General features: G+C 36.1%; 1 protein-coding gene across 1 annotated transcript in view; it reads left to right on the plus strand.

Moving 5' to 3' along the window:
- Positions 1-14,526, plus strand: part of LOC145981042 (sortilin-related receptor-like) — a 75,601-nt gene that overhangs the window by 26,503 nt on the left and 34,572 nt on the right. The window contains exons 5-8 of the mRNA XM_083114138.1: positions 171-456; positions 2,268-2,482; positions 8,058-8,292; positions 9,624-9,737. Coding sequence (XP_082970264.1) covers positions 171-456; positions 2,268-2,482; positions 8,058-8,292; positions 9,624-9,737 — 850 coding nt within the window. The remainder of the gene's footprint in view (positions 1-170; positions 457-2,267; positions 2,483-8,057; positions 8,293-9,623; positions 9,738-14,526) is intronic.

Below are 14,526 nucleotides of genomic sequence, written 5' to 3' on the forward strand. Positions count from 1 at the left end.
TAAAATTTAGTAAAAATACACACATATGTCACAACATGAGAAATATTGTGAATATAGTAAAATAAAGTTTCCTGTTAAAAGATGTAGTGAATATATTAAAATTGCATGAAACTTGAAAAAGGTGTGCCGTGGTTTTTAACTAATTCTGTTCTTTGTCTTGTACCTTGCAGGTGCTCCAGATGTTTGTCGATGAAAACACCATCAACTCCACTAGTATTTTGTTGTATTGGTGGATTCCTGTCCCGAAGAACATTACTCTGGAATTTTTGCCAGCGTATGCACAAGCTGATACCGAGAAATGGCACAATCACACAAAGTGGATTCATGATTCGGAGTTCAGATTCACAGATCTCAAGCCGCATACAACATACAATATGACAGTGTTTGTTAGAGTGAAGGATGGGGGCTCTGCGTTTCCTCCAGCGAAGTACGTTATTGCAGCCACAGGAGAAGGTGGTAAGTTTCTCTCGAAGGAAATGGATATTGCCACCCTTTTCTTGTGATTAGCAGAAAGTAGTGAAATCCTTACGAAAGACATTTGATGAGAACAGAAGTCTGCTCTATCACTTTTCCTAGGTTTCAGTTGGCTTCCTTCTTGTAGGCAAAGTAGGATTCACGAGTAGAAAGGCATAGTGTTTACCTTTTATTTTGCAGTGCATTACTTCTCTACACTTTCCATAAGTAGAATAGTTTGTAGCACTGTAGTGTAATTCATAACTTCTAGAATTTTTGTTCCTTTTCTTGAGTGAGAAGTAAGTGAATTTTATCATCTTTTTGCAGGTATTAACCTAAATTCATAATATTAATTTTGAGTAGGCTTAGAGGAAAGCTTCGTTATAATATTTCGTTCCTAGTTAACAATTAAATAAATTGATTTGGTTATAAATTATGGATGGATCGATACTAAATTTTTCTGATACAGACAAGAGCCGTCCGTGATGGTCTAGTCAGTATGGTGTCTGACTGCTATGTGGGAGACCCAGGTTTTATTCCTGGGGTGGGTGATCTTAGGTCGGAATTTTTCCAGCCTTGCCCCACATAAAGTGACTGGCACTCACTCAGCCTCAAATCAATGGATACCTGACGGCAACCCTGTGTGGTAAAGGCATCTGGAGTGTGGTGCTGATCACATCACCTCCAAAATGGCCTAGATCGAGAATATAGTGCCCTACCTCCACATCCCCTTAATGTGCCTTCATGGTACGGTGCTATATGCATGGGGAACTTTATCTTACCTTGCCTTACTGATAAGTACTGAGATAATATTTACCAATGCCAGCAACTAATATTTCACTCACCTGATATAAAATAGTAAGTGTTCCTTGAAGAATTTGAGTGGTCTATTCAATGTACAAAACCAGTTTATATGATCTTCATATTCAAGAAAATTATAGAATGGTAGAATTTTGTTCTGAATTTCATCCTGTTTGATTAGTAAAATTATCAACAATTTAACCAATGCATCAGTATGCCTATATCAGCTAATACTTATGGAGAACTAATTAATATGTCCCATTCCTGTTATAAATTAAATGTAAATAGAAGTGTTTTTAAAGAAAAATGAGTTAATTTGTTGAAACATTATTCAGATATGTATGATTTTCCTTCTGCTGTATACAAGTGCATTTATCTAAGCAAATCTGTTTAAAGTTTATTTACTGACGCGACACTTTCCCACATGATAATTATCCTGTGAGTTTTGCAATTCATAGAAAATTTATTAATTCTGTAAATATTTGGGAAGCCAAAATGGATTCCTTTATACAGAAATAAACTTCATATTCTGGTAACTACATAAATGTGCTATTAGAAGGGATATGTTTGTTTTGTGTAGTAAATGCATTTTTGAAATCAAATTTGGGATTATATTCACATTTTTTAAAACCAAAATGTCATTTTCTATACTGCTTTTTCACTGCTATAACTGAAGTTTTATTTTATTTACTGCTTTTGAACCTGAAATTGACTGTTTTAGTACCGAAATTTTACTTTTTTATTTACCAAAAATATGTGCCTCTATTTTAATTAATTTAATAACATTCCTGTTATTTGCTATGAAATTGAAGGTTAATCAAGTGATTGGTGTAATGCTGGTAATAATCTCTTGTGTGTAGTGTTCGATTCCCAATGGAAGCACATAGTGGTTTGGATCCCACTTTAAATTGTAGGTCCAATCCTGATTAGCCTTTCTGTGCATAAAGTGGACTTAAAACACTAACTCAACTAACTAACTCTTGTGTGTAGTGACTGTTTTGTTTTTGTTTCAGTGCCATCGCCACCATACAATGTGAGTGTAGTCCAGAAGAACTCTACGGATGTGCTTATAAGTTGGAATGCACCAGTCACCTCTAATGGCCATATTATGGATTATGTCGTATACATGACACCTCCACTTCCACCACTCCAGAAGACTCTTCATAGCGTGCAAACCACAGACATCATTAGATCAGATTTTGTACCTGGTTTAATGTATACTTTCTGGGTAAGTTCTTTTTTGTAGAGAAAGCGATGTAAACTATGTACAGAATTTTTCATCGTGTTTCTTTCTACACACTAGGTAGGGGTTCTTCCTTATATTCTAGATTACACATCTTATCAGGGTTGCTACTCACCGGGAATCCCAGGAATTCTGTGTGAATTATTTGTTCTGGGAATTATGCGTTAATTCTGCATGAATTTTTCTGTAGACGTGAAAAATTGCAACTTTTAATTCAAATCCCATTGAGTTTATACATATTTTTAGATGCCCTGACCCAAGTTTTTCAGTTTAGCTTTTATTTATATTGAGGGAGGAGATGAAAGCTGCATAGGAAATAAAACTAAATTCTCTCAATCCGTTCACTTCGTTAGTGTCCTTTGCAGAACAATCTATCTGACAGATGGAAGATTATTGCAAGATAAGATATCTTGAAGTTCATTAGGTAAATTTGATTGAGAAAATCTTTATACAATTAACAATTTTTCGTAGATTAGTATATCCCGTAAGATTTGTGACTTGTGTTTGTTGATGCATTTTGAGTGAGTATGTGAAAGGGCAAACACCACACTTTAAATTAAATATTTGAAATACATATACCGTTTAATTGAATTGAATTAAAATTTTTGGATACATTGGAATCACACAGATCCTATTTATTGTTAATATATTTTATGAGTGTGTATGTGGGTGGTGAGAGATGGTAATATGTAAGGTTGAAATAGAGAAAACATCTACTTTTACCCTTCAATTTTTGGAAAGTTTGCCTTGAAGACCAGGAATTATACAGAAGGTTGATCCGTCTATGTGTGTCCGATTTTAAACCTTTACCCCTGCTCACAGAATCGACGATCTGAATGATTCAAACGCAGGTGAAAGCCAAAGGCCTATAGCATAGCGCCAAGTTCGCGTGTGTGTGGTGTGTGCATCATGGCTCCCAAGGTGAACCGGTTTTGGGAAGGCTACGTCGTAGCACTTTTCCACACCAAGTTTTCCATGAGACAGATTCAAAAACAGTGCAGGGAAAATGGTTGTGCATTGGGCTTAACAACCATCAAGAACATAATTAATCGACATAAACACCACAACGTTCCAGCACTTCGTTCACCCACAAAGGGGAGTAGAAAGCAACCGTGTACTGCGGTGACCACCTGTAGCTCGGAAGTTGCCCCGAATGGCCCTACAGGAAAACCCTCCTATGCAACGTTTGATGGCAAGACGAGTGCACGTGGCACAGTCAACTGTGAACCGCAACCTACATTACAAATTAAAGCTCCAGATGGTGTTTAAAAGTCGTGGACCCTTCCTCACTGCAGCCCATCGGAGGGAGAGAAAGACTCACTGCAGGTGCCTCTACGAACGCCATCTATCCGGGGAAAATGGGAAGTTTGTTGCCACACTCGATGAAGCATGGATTTATCTATCCGATTGTGGCAAAATTCGAGCCGTAACGTACACCCTGCGAGATGCAAAAACCTGTCCTGACTTCATCTTTCAGTGCAAAGCAAGTTTCGCGAAGGGATTTCTGGTTGTCACGGGATATTGCCATGAAGGCAAGTTAACGATTCGGCAGGTGCCTAAAAACTGCAAAATCAACTCCGCATTTTATCAGCAACATATCCTCACACCATTTTATACAGACGATGTGCCCCGTTTGTATGGAAATGCAATAAATCAGGTCCGTGTGCATATGGATAAGGCCTCATCACAGACATATCGTTCTACACAGAGATTTCTGCAACAAATGGCGGCAGACACTGGCATCCAGGCTATTCCCTTCCAGGACATACCAGTGAAGTCAGCTGATGCCAGTCCCATGAATTTTTGCGGGTTTGGTCTATTGAAAAGAGCACTTCCATCTCGTCGTGTCACCACTGTCCGTGGCCTCTGGAAAGCATGCCAGGAGGAGTGGCTCAAGATTCCCGTTCCTGTACTTCAACGGAGCCTCCTACAATGGAAGTTACGGTGCAGGGCTATTGCCTGGACCCATGGTGCTCACATCGAGGGCAACCGCTGGTGGTCCCATGGTTTTTTCCTAAAGAAGGTGAGACGTCAAAATCGGACACACACAGATGGATCAACCTTCTGTACTTTAATTTTATCATGGTCCTAGAGTGGCCACCCTGATTACTTTGTAGCCCACATCCATTATGTATTATCTCTATTAGCAGTATTTGCTATTAGGGGAGGTTTTGGTATTTGTTGCATACTCTGAATATTCCAGAGAACTGAAAATAATGAAGATCCAAAAAATGTCAGATACTGAAAATAGTCGGTATTCCAGTTTTCAGTATATCAATATTCAGTGTTACCAATGTGTCAGATATGGGACTAGATATTTCCTGCAACATTTGTATAGCAAACTACTATTTCACAGATACCTATCATGCCATAGCCCTCAACGTAATGTCAAAGAGTTTCTTTCACCTTTTGTGTGCTTTGTAAGTAGTAAAGAAACTTTGTTGACAAATTCAAACTAGAGCTGACTGGTAATGAGTTTTTCATATCTGTTTTTTGTACTCTTGCATACTGAAATTCTAGGAATACCAAGGATAACACCCAGGTTTAAATCACAGTCTGGGCATTGGTGTTCTTTGTGAGCGTTTGTTCCTCAATTTCTTCATATCATCACTCATCCTTACCGTCGTGATTAGTCAAAAGTGACAGAATTGCGATGCTAAATGACAAAAATACAAATACAATTCAAGGATACGAGGAGTACTGAAAATGCTGTAGATAACAGAAATAGGGAAAGTAGTGCAGATAAATATTAGTTTTCAACATATCATTACATTGGTATTGCTAACACCAGAATCCTGGTATTTTAAAATACTGATATGCAGTACTCGAAAAATCTTGAGCTCTGAAAATCACCTACTGGCAATTGTGCATACTATAAGAAGCTGGGCATCACCGAATTCAAAATTTGGCTGAATCACGTGAGCGTTTCATTACGAAGTGCTTGCCAAGAGAAAGCGGGAAGAAGGGGGTGGGGGACAAAGAGTATGAAATTGTTACCGATTCTATGGAATGTTCACGACGGTGATTAAGAAAAGTCATTTACACTGTACTGCAATTTGGACTTAGAATCTTCAAAATTTTGTACATGCAAATTTAAAAAACTGCAATATTACAGCAAAACGTGACAGTTGCCAGGCTGAAATTTTCAGTGATCATGGCAACCTGGTGACCAGGATTATTTGAGCCCTGCTGATAAAAGAGTTTAGATTATTGATGTATTTTCAGCAGCAATAATAACGAAATATATGTTTGTTTTTTGAGTTTAGTTTTTGAGTTTTTGTTTTAAGTCCACTTTAGGCACAGATAGGCTAATCGGGACTGGACCTACTGTTTAAGGTGGGATTCCATGCACTATGAGCCTCCACTGGGTATCGAACTTGGAATCTCTTGATTACAACGCGATGATGTTACCACTATGCCATCTGGAAGGCAAATATATGTTGGTGGTGACCATAGTGGTGGCAAATTCTAAAATTCTCTACAATTATCCATTTTAACACATCCAATATTAAATTTTAATAGAAAGAAAAATTATGCATGTTGGTGTGATTGTCAATGTCTCATTAGAAACAAAATTAAACAGATGCTGTTTTATGATCTCATCGGAATAAAAAGGTAAAAATTAGGGATGGGACCGATTAATCGGTACTCTATCGGTATCGGCTGATATAGGCATATCGGTTTATCGGTAAAATTACCGATTATTTTACTGATCCGATATATCGATAAATATCTGATAGTTTAGTGCAAAATTCTGCCATTTTTGTTGTAATTTTTATGGAGAAAAAGTAACTGTCTAAATATGCAATTTCTCTTGCACTGCAGTCACTTTGAAACACACATTTTTTAAGGAGGTCAATGAACCTTTCAGGTTCTTCCAGGACCATTTCTAATTTTATATCGGATCGGTAGAATATCTGTTATCGGTATTGGTAAATTTTATATCGGTACTTTATCGGTATCGGCCAATATTACATATCATCCCATCCCTAGTAAAAATACTGAATGGTAAAATGTAAGTCTAGATACTGCACATCTCTAGCAACTGGAAGACAATGAGTGAATAATTATTTTTGTTGCAATGTCAATTCCATACAGAAAAGAATATCAGAGAAAATATTGAGAACTACTGGTACAGTACTTCTCATACAGGATGGAAAGTCAGCATTTGAAAAAGAGTTATAAAAAAACAAAGATCTTAAAGTCTCAGGAGTACAGTGGGATCCATGAGTATTACCATGCAAATTGTCCATCACCATGTTCGTGCACTTTATTTAACCCAATAAGAGCTTCAAGAATTAAAAGAAAACTCAAAACAAGCTATTGACAACTTCTGCACCAGCATACATAAACATCCATCGCTTAAAGACACATAGGATGTAAGAGAAAAATTAATGATAATAGTCATGGACAATTTGCCGAGCAATACTAGTGGATCCCACTGTACATCAAATTTGTGCTTACACATCTGCACTGTCTCTATGCTTGGCTCAAACTGAGGGGACATAGTTGGAGTGTGCTCTGTTCTACAGTCGATTTTTCCATCTTTCCGGAAAGCAGTTTACCACAACTGAACTCGAAGACTCTGTCACTACGTGGTTGAATATATTGGCGGCAAGAAAGTACAATGACAGTATAACAAACTGGTATCACGCTATGATAAGTGCTTGATTGTGTATGGCGAATATGTGGAAAAGTAGAGTGAGGTATGTAGTTTCTGTACCATAATTTTTTTTTGCACACATCAAAATGACAGATACTGAAAATAATTGGTATACCAGTTTTCAGTATATCAATATAGTGTTACCAATCTGTCAAATATGGGACTAGATATTTCCTGCAACATTTGTATAGCAAGCTACTATTTCACAGATACCCATCATGCCATAGCACTCAACATAATGTCAAAGAGTTTCTTTCACCTTTTGTTTGCTTTCTAAGTGGTAAAGAAACTTTGCTGCCTGGTAATGAGTTTTTCATATCTGCTTTTGATACTCTTGCATACTGAAATTCTGGAAATACCAAGGATAACATCCAGGTTTGAATCGCAGTCTAGGCATTGGTGTTCTTTTTGAGTGTTCGTTCATACCTAAATTTCTTCATATCATCACTCAACTTCATCGTCGTGATTAGCCAAAAGTGGCAGAATTGCAATGTTAAATGACAGCAAAATGTTCTTTTTTTCTGGGTGACCCTCGTACAAAGTAGAAACTAAATTTTATGTTTTACTGGGGGCTGGGATGATAACTTAAAATGCAAGAAAATGTAAAATCAGGGCAAATTTTATAATGTATAACTTTAAATGTGTAAAGTGTCAAATCCAGGAACCTAAAGTCGATTGTTGAAGCTGTAAAGAACATTGATGAAAAATGGATGCACTAAAAAAAATGTGGATGATGAGAGACCCTCTGCCATCATGAGTGAAAAGAGTACCAAATGAAAAAGAAATTCTCTCTGTTCTTTATTTTTATCTTCAAAAATATTCATATTGGTGTATCACTACTACATATATTATTATAATACTATTTGTACAAGTTCATGATGTTTCTCTTCCAACCAGGTTGTTGCCAAGAACACAAAGTATGAGAGTAATAACTCTGCTGTTGTTTACTTGGTGTTTGACGAAGATGCCTTCATAGAAGCAGTGGATGATCTGAAAGTTGTCTCCGTCAATAATGATAGCGTCACACTGTCTTGGGCTGGAAATGAAGAAGTTAGCGGATATAACATAACACCCAGAGCAGATCCTCCATACCCAAAATTAGCAACACAAGTGTACACTCAGACAAAATCACGTAAGTTCTTGTGATAGTTGTTAATTTTGTTCATTAGATTAACACATACAAACACTTTAGAAGTGTTACTTCTCTTTTTCACTGATTTAATAAATACAGATTTATTTTTGATTAGTCAGTTGTGGTTTTACATAACCAACTTACCTTTGATCTGAGTCCAAATGTCGTCAGTGGCGTGCATACAAGGTAAGCTACAGAAGCACTGCTTCGGTATGGAATTCAAATTTTGCATAATTCCCAGGATACTTAGACTCCCCAAAAGTGTCGAGAGGCATTTTTGCAGAGCCCGTGAAATACTAAAATGCCGCAAAGCAGTGGCGTGCGGTGTTTTTATCAAGGCAAGCCTGCCCCTTGATGTACTATTGTTTATTAAAAAATTATACATTCAGTGCTTCGGCTATCTAAATAGTCACCGCACGCTACTGCTTGAAGCGGAATAAAAAAAAATGTTGGCAGGTCTTCGCCATTGCCATTGTTCATCATTAGGGACATCGTTTTTGACAGAAGTATACAAAGGTTAATTCCCCACTGGCCCTAAAGTAACTCTGTTATAGTTACTGTTTACAGTTACTTTGGTCCAGATATATCTTGTATTGTGCGATATATTTCTTGCATTAATTGCAAGCACATGATCTCTTTTATAACTAATAATAATCAAGAAATAAACATTAATTTTGATAATAATTAACCCCATATAAAACTATAGAGTAATACAATTTAAGATAAACCTCTGTTGTTGAAGATGAAGATTAATATTTTAGATGTTTACTTCGCAATAAATTTTATTCTTAAAAGTTATCCATTGACTGATCCAGGATTTTTGCCAGTACCGATAAAAGTACATAGAAGTACCGATTTGATACAAAATTCAGTGACGTACTTGAATAGTTCTTACACCTTAATTGGTATTGTAACCAAGTATAGCAGTGTGCTTTTGCTTTAGGAAAGGAATGCTTTAGACATCTACTTTACAAAACAAGGAATTAGAATTATACCTTTGTATTAATCAATATAACAATAAACATCATAATTTTGAACTAAATTACAGACTATTTATAAAACAATTAGGTTGGTAAAATAATTGGCAATTTTACACTCATGATTTTATATTGAATGATACACATGGAGTTCGGATGTCCCATCCCTAGATTGAAATAAATATGAATAACGCTTTTTCGTGTATGTAAACAAGATGTTGACAGAAATAAACATCAGCACATTAATTATTTTTTTACTGTGTTTTTATTGTAACTGGTTGCAGTAGAAGGCTACAAAGCCTTAATTTTCCCATGGTAAAGATGCAATAAACATATATCCAATTTTCTTTTCAGCTGTGTCATATACTGTAAGAAACCTAGCTGGAGGAACGAAATACACCTTTGAAGTCCAAGCTGTGAAAGGCAAATATGTGGGACCTGCTAAGAATGTTACTGCCAAAACATTAGGTAAGTTTCGTGACTGTTACAGAATATTGAATTGAATTGTTGTTTTAAGTCTGCTTTATGCACAGAGAGCCTAATCGGGACTAGACCTACAGTTTAAAGTTGGATCTGAACCCTTATGTGCCTCTACCAGGTATCAAACCAAGGACTACTTGATTCCAAGGCGATGACGCCACCACTGCACCTTTGGGGAGGCCTTTTACAGAATAATACAATAAATCTTATTTTTAAACTTATTTTATTCTTGTTAACTAGACATTTTATTCTTGTTAACTAGACATTTTTTCATTTTACTTAGAAACACATTCCACCTTACATGTCTAGTCACTATGCTAATAAAATATGACTCAATGTGTACTTTCCCCCACTTTTCTGCACCCTTAAAAATAAGATTTATTGTATTATTGAATAATATACACAGCAATTATGCATGCATATTGTGACAAGCACAATAGTTACAATGTTGTGTTATGATGAGTTGTGAATTTATGAACGTACGTGTTGTGTTATGTTGAGTTATGATGAGTTTGTAATGTGAATTATGAACGTACGTGTTCCAAATTAAACAAATGACTATCGAATATAGTAAACAGTTTGTAAAAAGTTATGTACCATATCGAAGTTAAAAATACAAGAAATATTAATATTGAAATCTAGTTTTATGTTGATACAAATGTGTAGGTTTCAATAATTTGGCGACCCAGTTTCCAGGATTCGAATTAGTAAGTGTTTAGCTATGCGTTTTTCTTAATAATATAGTTAAATAATGACAGATAAAGGGAAAAGATCAACAAGAAAAGGACAAACTATTGATGAAAGCTTGATTTCTGACAATGCGGAAATCAATGTTGAAAATTTGGGTTGTTGTAAGGATCCAGATAAGAATGCTAAGTGTATAACTTGTCGTAAATGTGGAAAGTTATATCACCATAAATGTCTACAGTTAGCAGCGTTACATTCCAGTAATTCTGATACATTTGATCAGTACTTGTGCAAAGTATGTGATCCGATGTTTAGCCAGCATGGGACTGAACACAATAAAGATACTAATTTCAATGCATTATTGGAGACAATAATTCATAAAATGGATGACGTTCAGTTGCAGTTTACAGAAAGTCAGGAGCAGATGAAACAGCAGCTTACAGACAGCCAAGCGCAGATGAAACAGCAGCTTACAGACAGCGAAGAGCATATGAAACAGCAACTCACTGATCAAATGAAAAAGTTTTCTGAAAGTCAGGAGTTAATAACTGCGACTCTTTCAGAAAGTTTCAATCAGTCTCTTGTTACGTTTCGCGCTGAACTCCGAGAAGAAATAAAACAGGTGGCTGATGCTTGCAAAATAAATACTAACGCCCTTAAAAATGAGGTTAAAGAGGAATTAAGTGGTGTGCAGTCTAACATAGAATCACTTATTGCAAATACTTCTTCTCATCAGGAACATCTCGTCGAACTAACGTCACAAGCGGAAGAACAAACCTGCAATATAAGTGCTGTTAAAATTACACTAAATGAACAACAAGTATCTATTTCTCGCTTAGAAGATGAGATTGGTGTAATTAAAACTAAAATAGGGCACATTAGTAGTACAAAAGTGTTAGCTCCTGAGAATGATAATGCACCAACCGTTGATAAAATATCTGTGTCTGAAGCCAATCAAGTCGATGTCAATTCTCAAACTGCACAAATTACTCCAATAACAGCTTTAACTAGAAACCATGCTAAGAGAAAGAAGAAATTTGTTTCTTTTAAAGGCAAAAATACAAACTCAACTTCATCCGATACAGATGTAACAGATTTTGGGAGTGAAGATTCGAATACTACGCATGTAAAGCAAATGTACAAGGGCAAGAGAACGAAGAGAAGCAGATTAGTTAGGGAGCGTTATCAGGCCATCAATAATGTTAATTCTAAAAAGTGTTCAAGTACTTCTTTCACTAATTCATATGTTACACGAGATTTATGTGGTTGTGATAATTCATTACAAGGGCAATTTAACACCGGTTCTGTTCACAACTCGCCTGACAATTGCACTAGCAATGTCCATGCTTGTTTCCCGGACTGTTCAACAAATGCTACGACTACGGATTCTATTAACTGTAGCATTCATACCAATTCCTGCCCATTAACAGTTTGCAGAAATAGTTGTGTGTTAGACAATAATTCTGAACGAATTAATGCTACATATAATCGCGGCAGAGGTTTTGGTACTGCCAGAAGTAATGTACACTTCATTAGTCCGAATAATCAGGATAGCACAGTAGTAACAACAGTACCGTTTGACCCAATGACACCTCGTCTTCAGAATTCGATGACTTCGTTGAATAACCGTCCTCCACAAGCAATAGTAACTGGCTGTAATGAGACTATGCAACGCATATTAAAAGTGAGTGACTTGAACCTACTCCCAAAGTTCGGGGGAAATTTAGAGAAACAAAGTCCTAGAGACTATATTGATCAGTTAGTTTCAACATTCAATCTAATGGGAGTTCCGGAGGAATACAGGCTGAATAGTATATATAAGTGTTTTTACGGCAAGGCTTTGTTATGGTATAATTCTCATAAGAAGAGATTTTCATGTTTTCAGGATTTCGTAGGAAAGTTTTTGCATCACTATGCTTCTGAACAAGTAGTACAAGCACAATTGGCAGCTCTACGAACAAGAAAATATGATCCCAATGTTGATGAAAACTTAGCTACTTTTGCATTGAAACTCTATTCTGCCTATTCAAATTTGGAAGAAGACCCATCTGAATCTGATATGATTCAGTTAGTGTTGCGACAAATACCGAGAAATGTGTCAGAATATGTGTCATGTCATGACATACCAAGTATGGACAGACTGATATCTATTTTAGACAGAATTGATTTGGTTCATTCGGGAAAAAACAAATCTTTTAGAGTTCCAGAGGACCAGGAAGAATTTATGAGAAGAAATAAGACAACCAAATTTATGAACAACAAATCCAAACAATCATTCAATGTTGGACAAGTTTCTGTCAAAACGCAAGATTTTCGTAAGACCAGAAATTTTACATCTTCCCAAAATACCGAACCTACAACAATTGGTGGTGCAAGCAGAATTTCGAGCAACGTTCAGCAATCAAATCCATGCTCAAATCAACAGATCCAAAATACTTTACGAACGGATGAAGGCTTTTCATCTCCGAATAGTGTTCAACCAAATACACAAAGTGGTTATAACAAACGTCCAGTAAGGAACCAACGGGGTAGATGTAATTGGAACACAGTACGAAGCAACACTGAACAATCTAAACAACAATCTCAACCTTCTTTAGCCGAACCGTGGTTAAGGCCTTCGCAGAGTATGCAGGTGAATCCATATGTACCTTTACCTCAGTGGAATGCAAATAATTTAAATTCCATGGTGCAATATCCTACTCAACCCTGGATATTCTCTCCCTGGACTACACCATTTACTTCTTGCAGTACTACAGTAACTCAGCCAAGTATATATCCATCGAATAACTCTTTATGGTATGGTAATAATTCCAATTTGTTACCACAACCCGGGACTAGCAGTAACGTGACCCAAAGTCAAGTACCTTCGAGTAGTGGAGTGTGTAATTTAACAGGAACGACTGCTAATACAAGTGAACACTCATCCTTAAACATGTAAGGCAGAGTAATGAGCTCCGGTTCCTCTGTCCAGTTAATTACAAGGAGCATATTCATCACTATACTCCAACATCAATTGAAGATAATGTCAATTTTCAGAGCAACACATCTATTGTTCCCAACCATTCGGAAAAGGAAGTTCTTACTATAAACTTTGTACTCGATTGGTATGAAGCTGAACCAGAATGGGTAATGGACGATGACGGTGTTCTTGTTTCAAACCGAAGAGTTATTGTGTTGCCAGGTCAAATTTGTGATTTAACCATTAACTGTATTATTGATTGTGGGTGTCAAGCAAATTTAATGGATTATGCAACTTGGTTAAAATTGAAAACTATTATTCCTACTGCTAGATTAGATTCAGTGGATAATGTTAAATTATTTTCTTTTGCTGGTGACAAAAGATTTAGAGTTATTGGTTTTAAGAATATTAGTTTAATAATAGCTTCAGAGCACTTTCATATAGAGTTATATGTAATTAAGCAGTTACATGCTGAAGTAATATTAGGATTGCCATTTCTTTGGCGCTTCGGAGCAATAATTGATTTCAAGAAGCAAAACATCACATTATCAAGTGATAAGGGAGTTCAATCTAATTATGTCTTAGAAACGACTGACACATTCCCTTCATGTTCTCTTCAAAGTAACTTTGTAACATTTGCTAAGAATTCTGAGGAAGAAGAGGATGAAAACTACTTAGCATCAGAAACCGATCTTAAAGCTTCATTAGCTGGTAATAGTTTGTTGATTGCTACTGATGAAATGTATGATATATTTGTGAAGTTATTGTTAAGTTTCAGAATATTGTTTTCTGATAAACCAAGGCAAACTATGGTAAAGCCTCAAAACTTTTCAATTGTCCAGAAGAAAAGAGAAGAGAGCTATTGAAAGCAAACAATGTGTAACCGAAATGATTTTTGTGTATAATGTTGTGTTTATTTTCTGTAATCTCAATGAAATATTTGTGTATATTTATGAAAGTCATATATTTTGCTTCTTTGTATAAAGAGAATATGACAAAGAAATTGCCTGAATTATGTATGAATGGCATGCTTGAACGCAAATATTTGTATTGCTTTTGTGTTTGTAGAAGGCAGTTTGTAATATGCTCTCTTTATTGTAAATTTTCTTCCTGTTCGACAATTTAATGTAT

Source organism: Lepisma saccharinum, chromosome 28 (genome assembly GCF_977018435.1).
Source record: "Lepisma saccharinum chromosome 28, izLepSacc3.1, whole genome shotgun sequence".
In the NCBI taxonomy this organism is placed as follows: Eukaryota; Metazoa; Arthropoda; class Insecta; order Zygentoma; family Lepismatidae; genus Lepisma; species Lepisma saccharinum.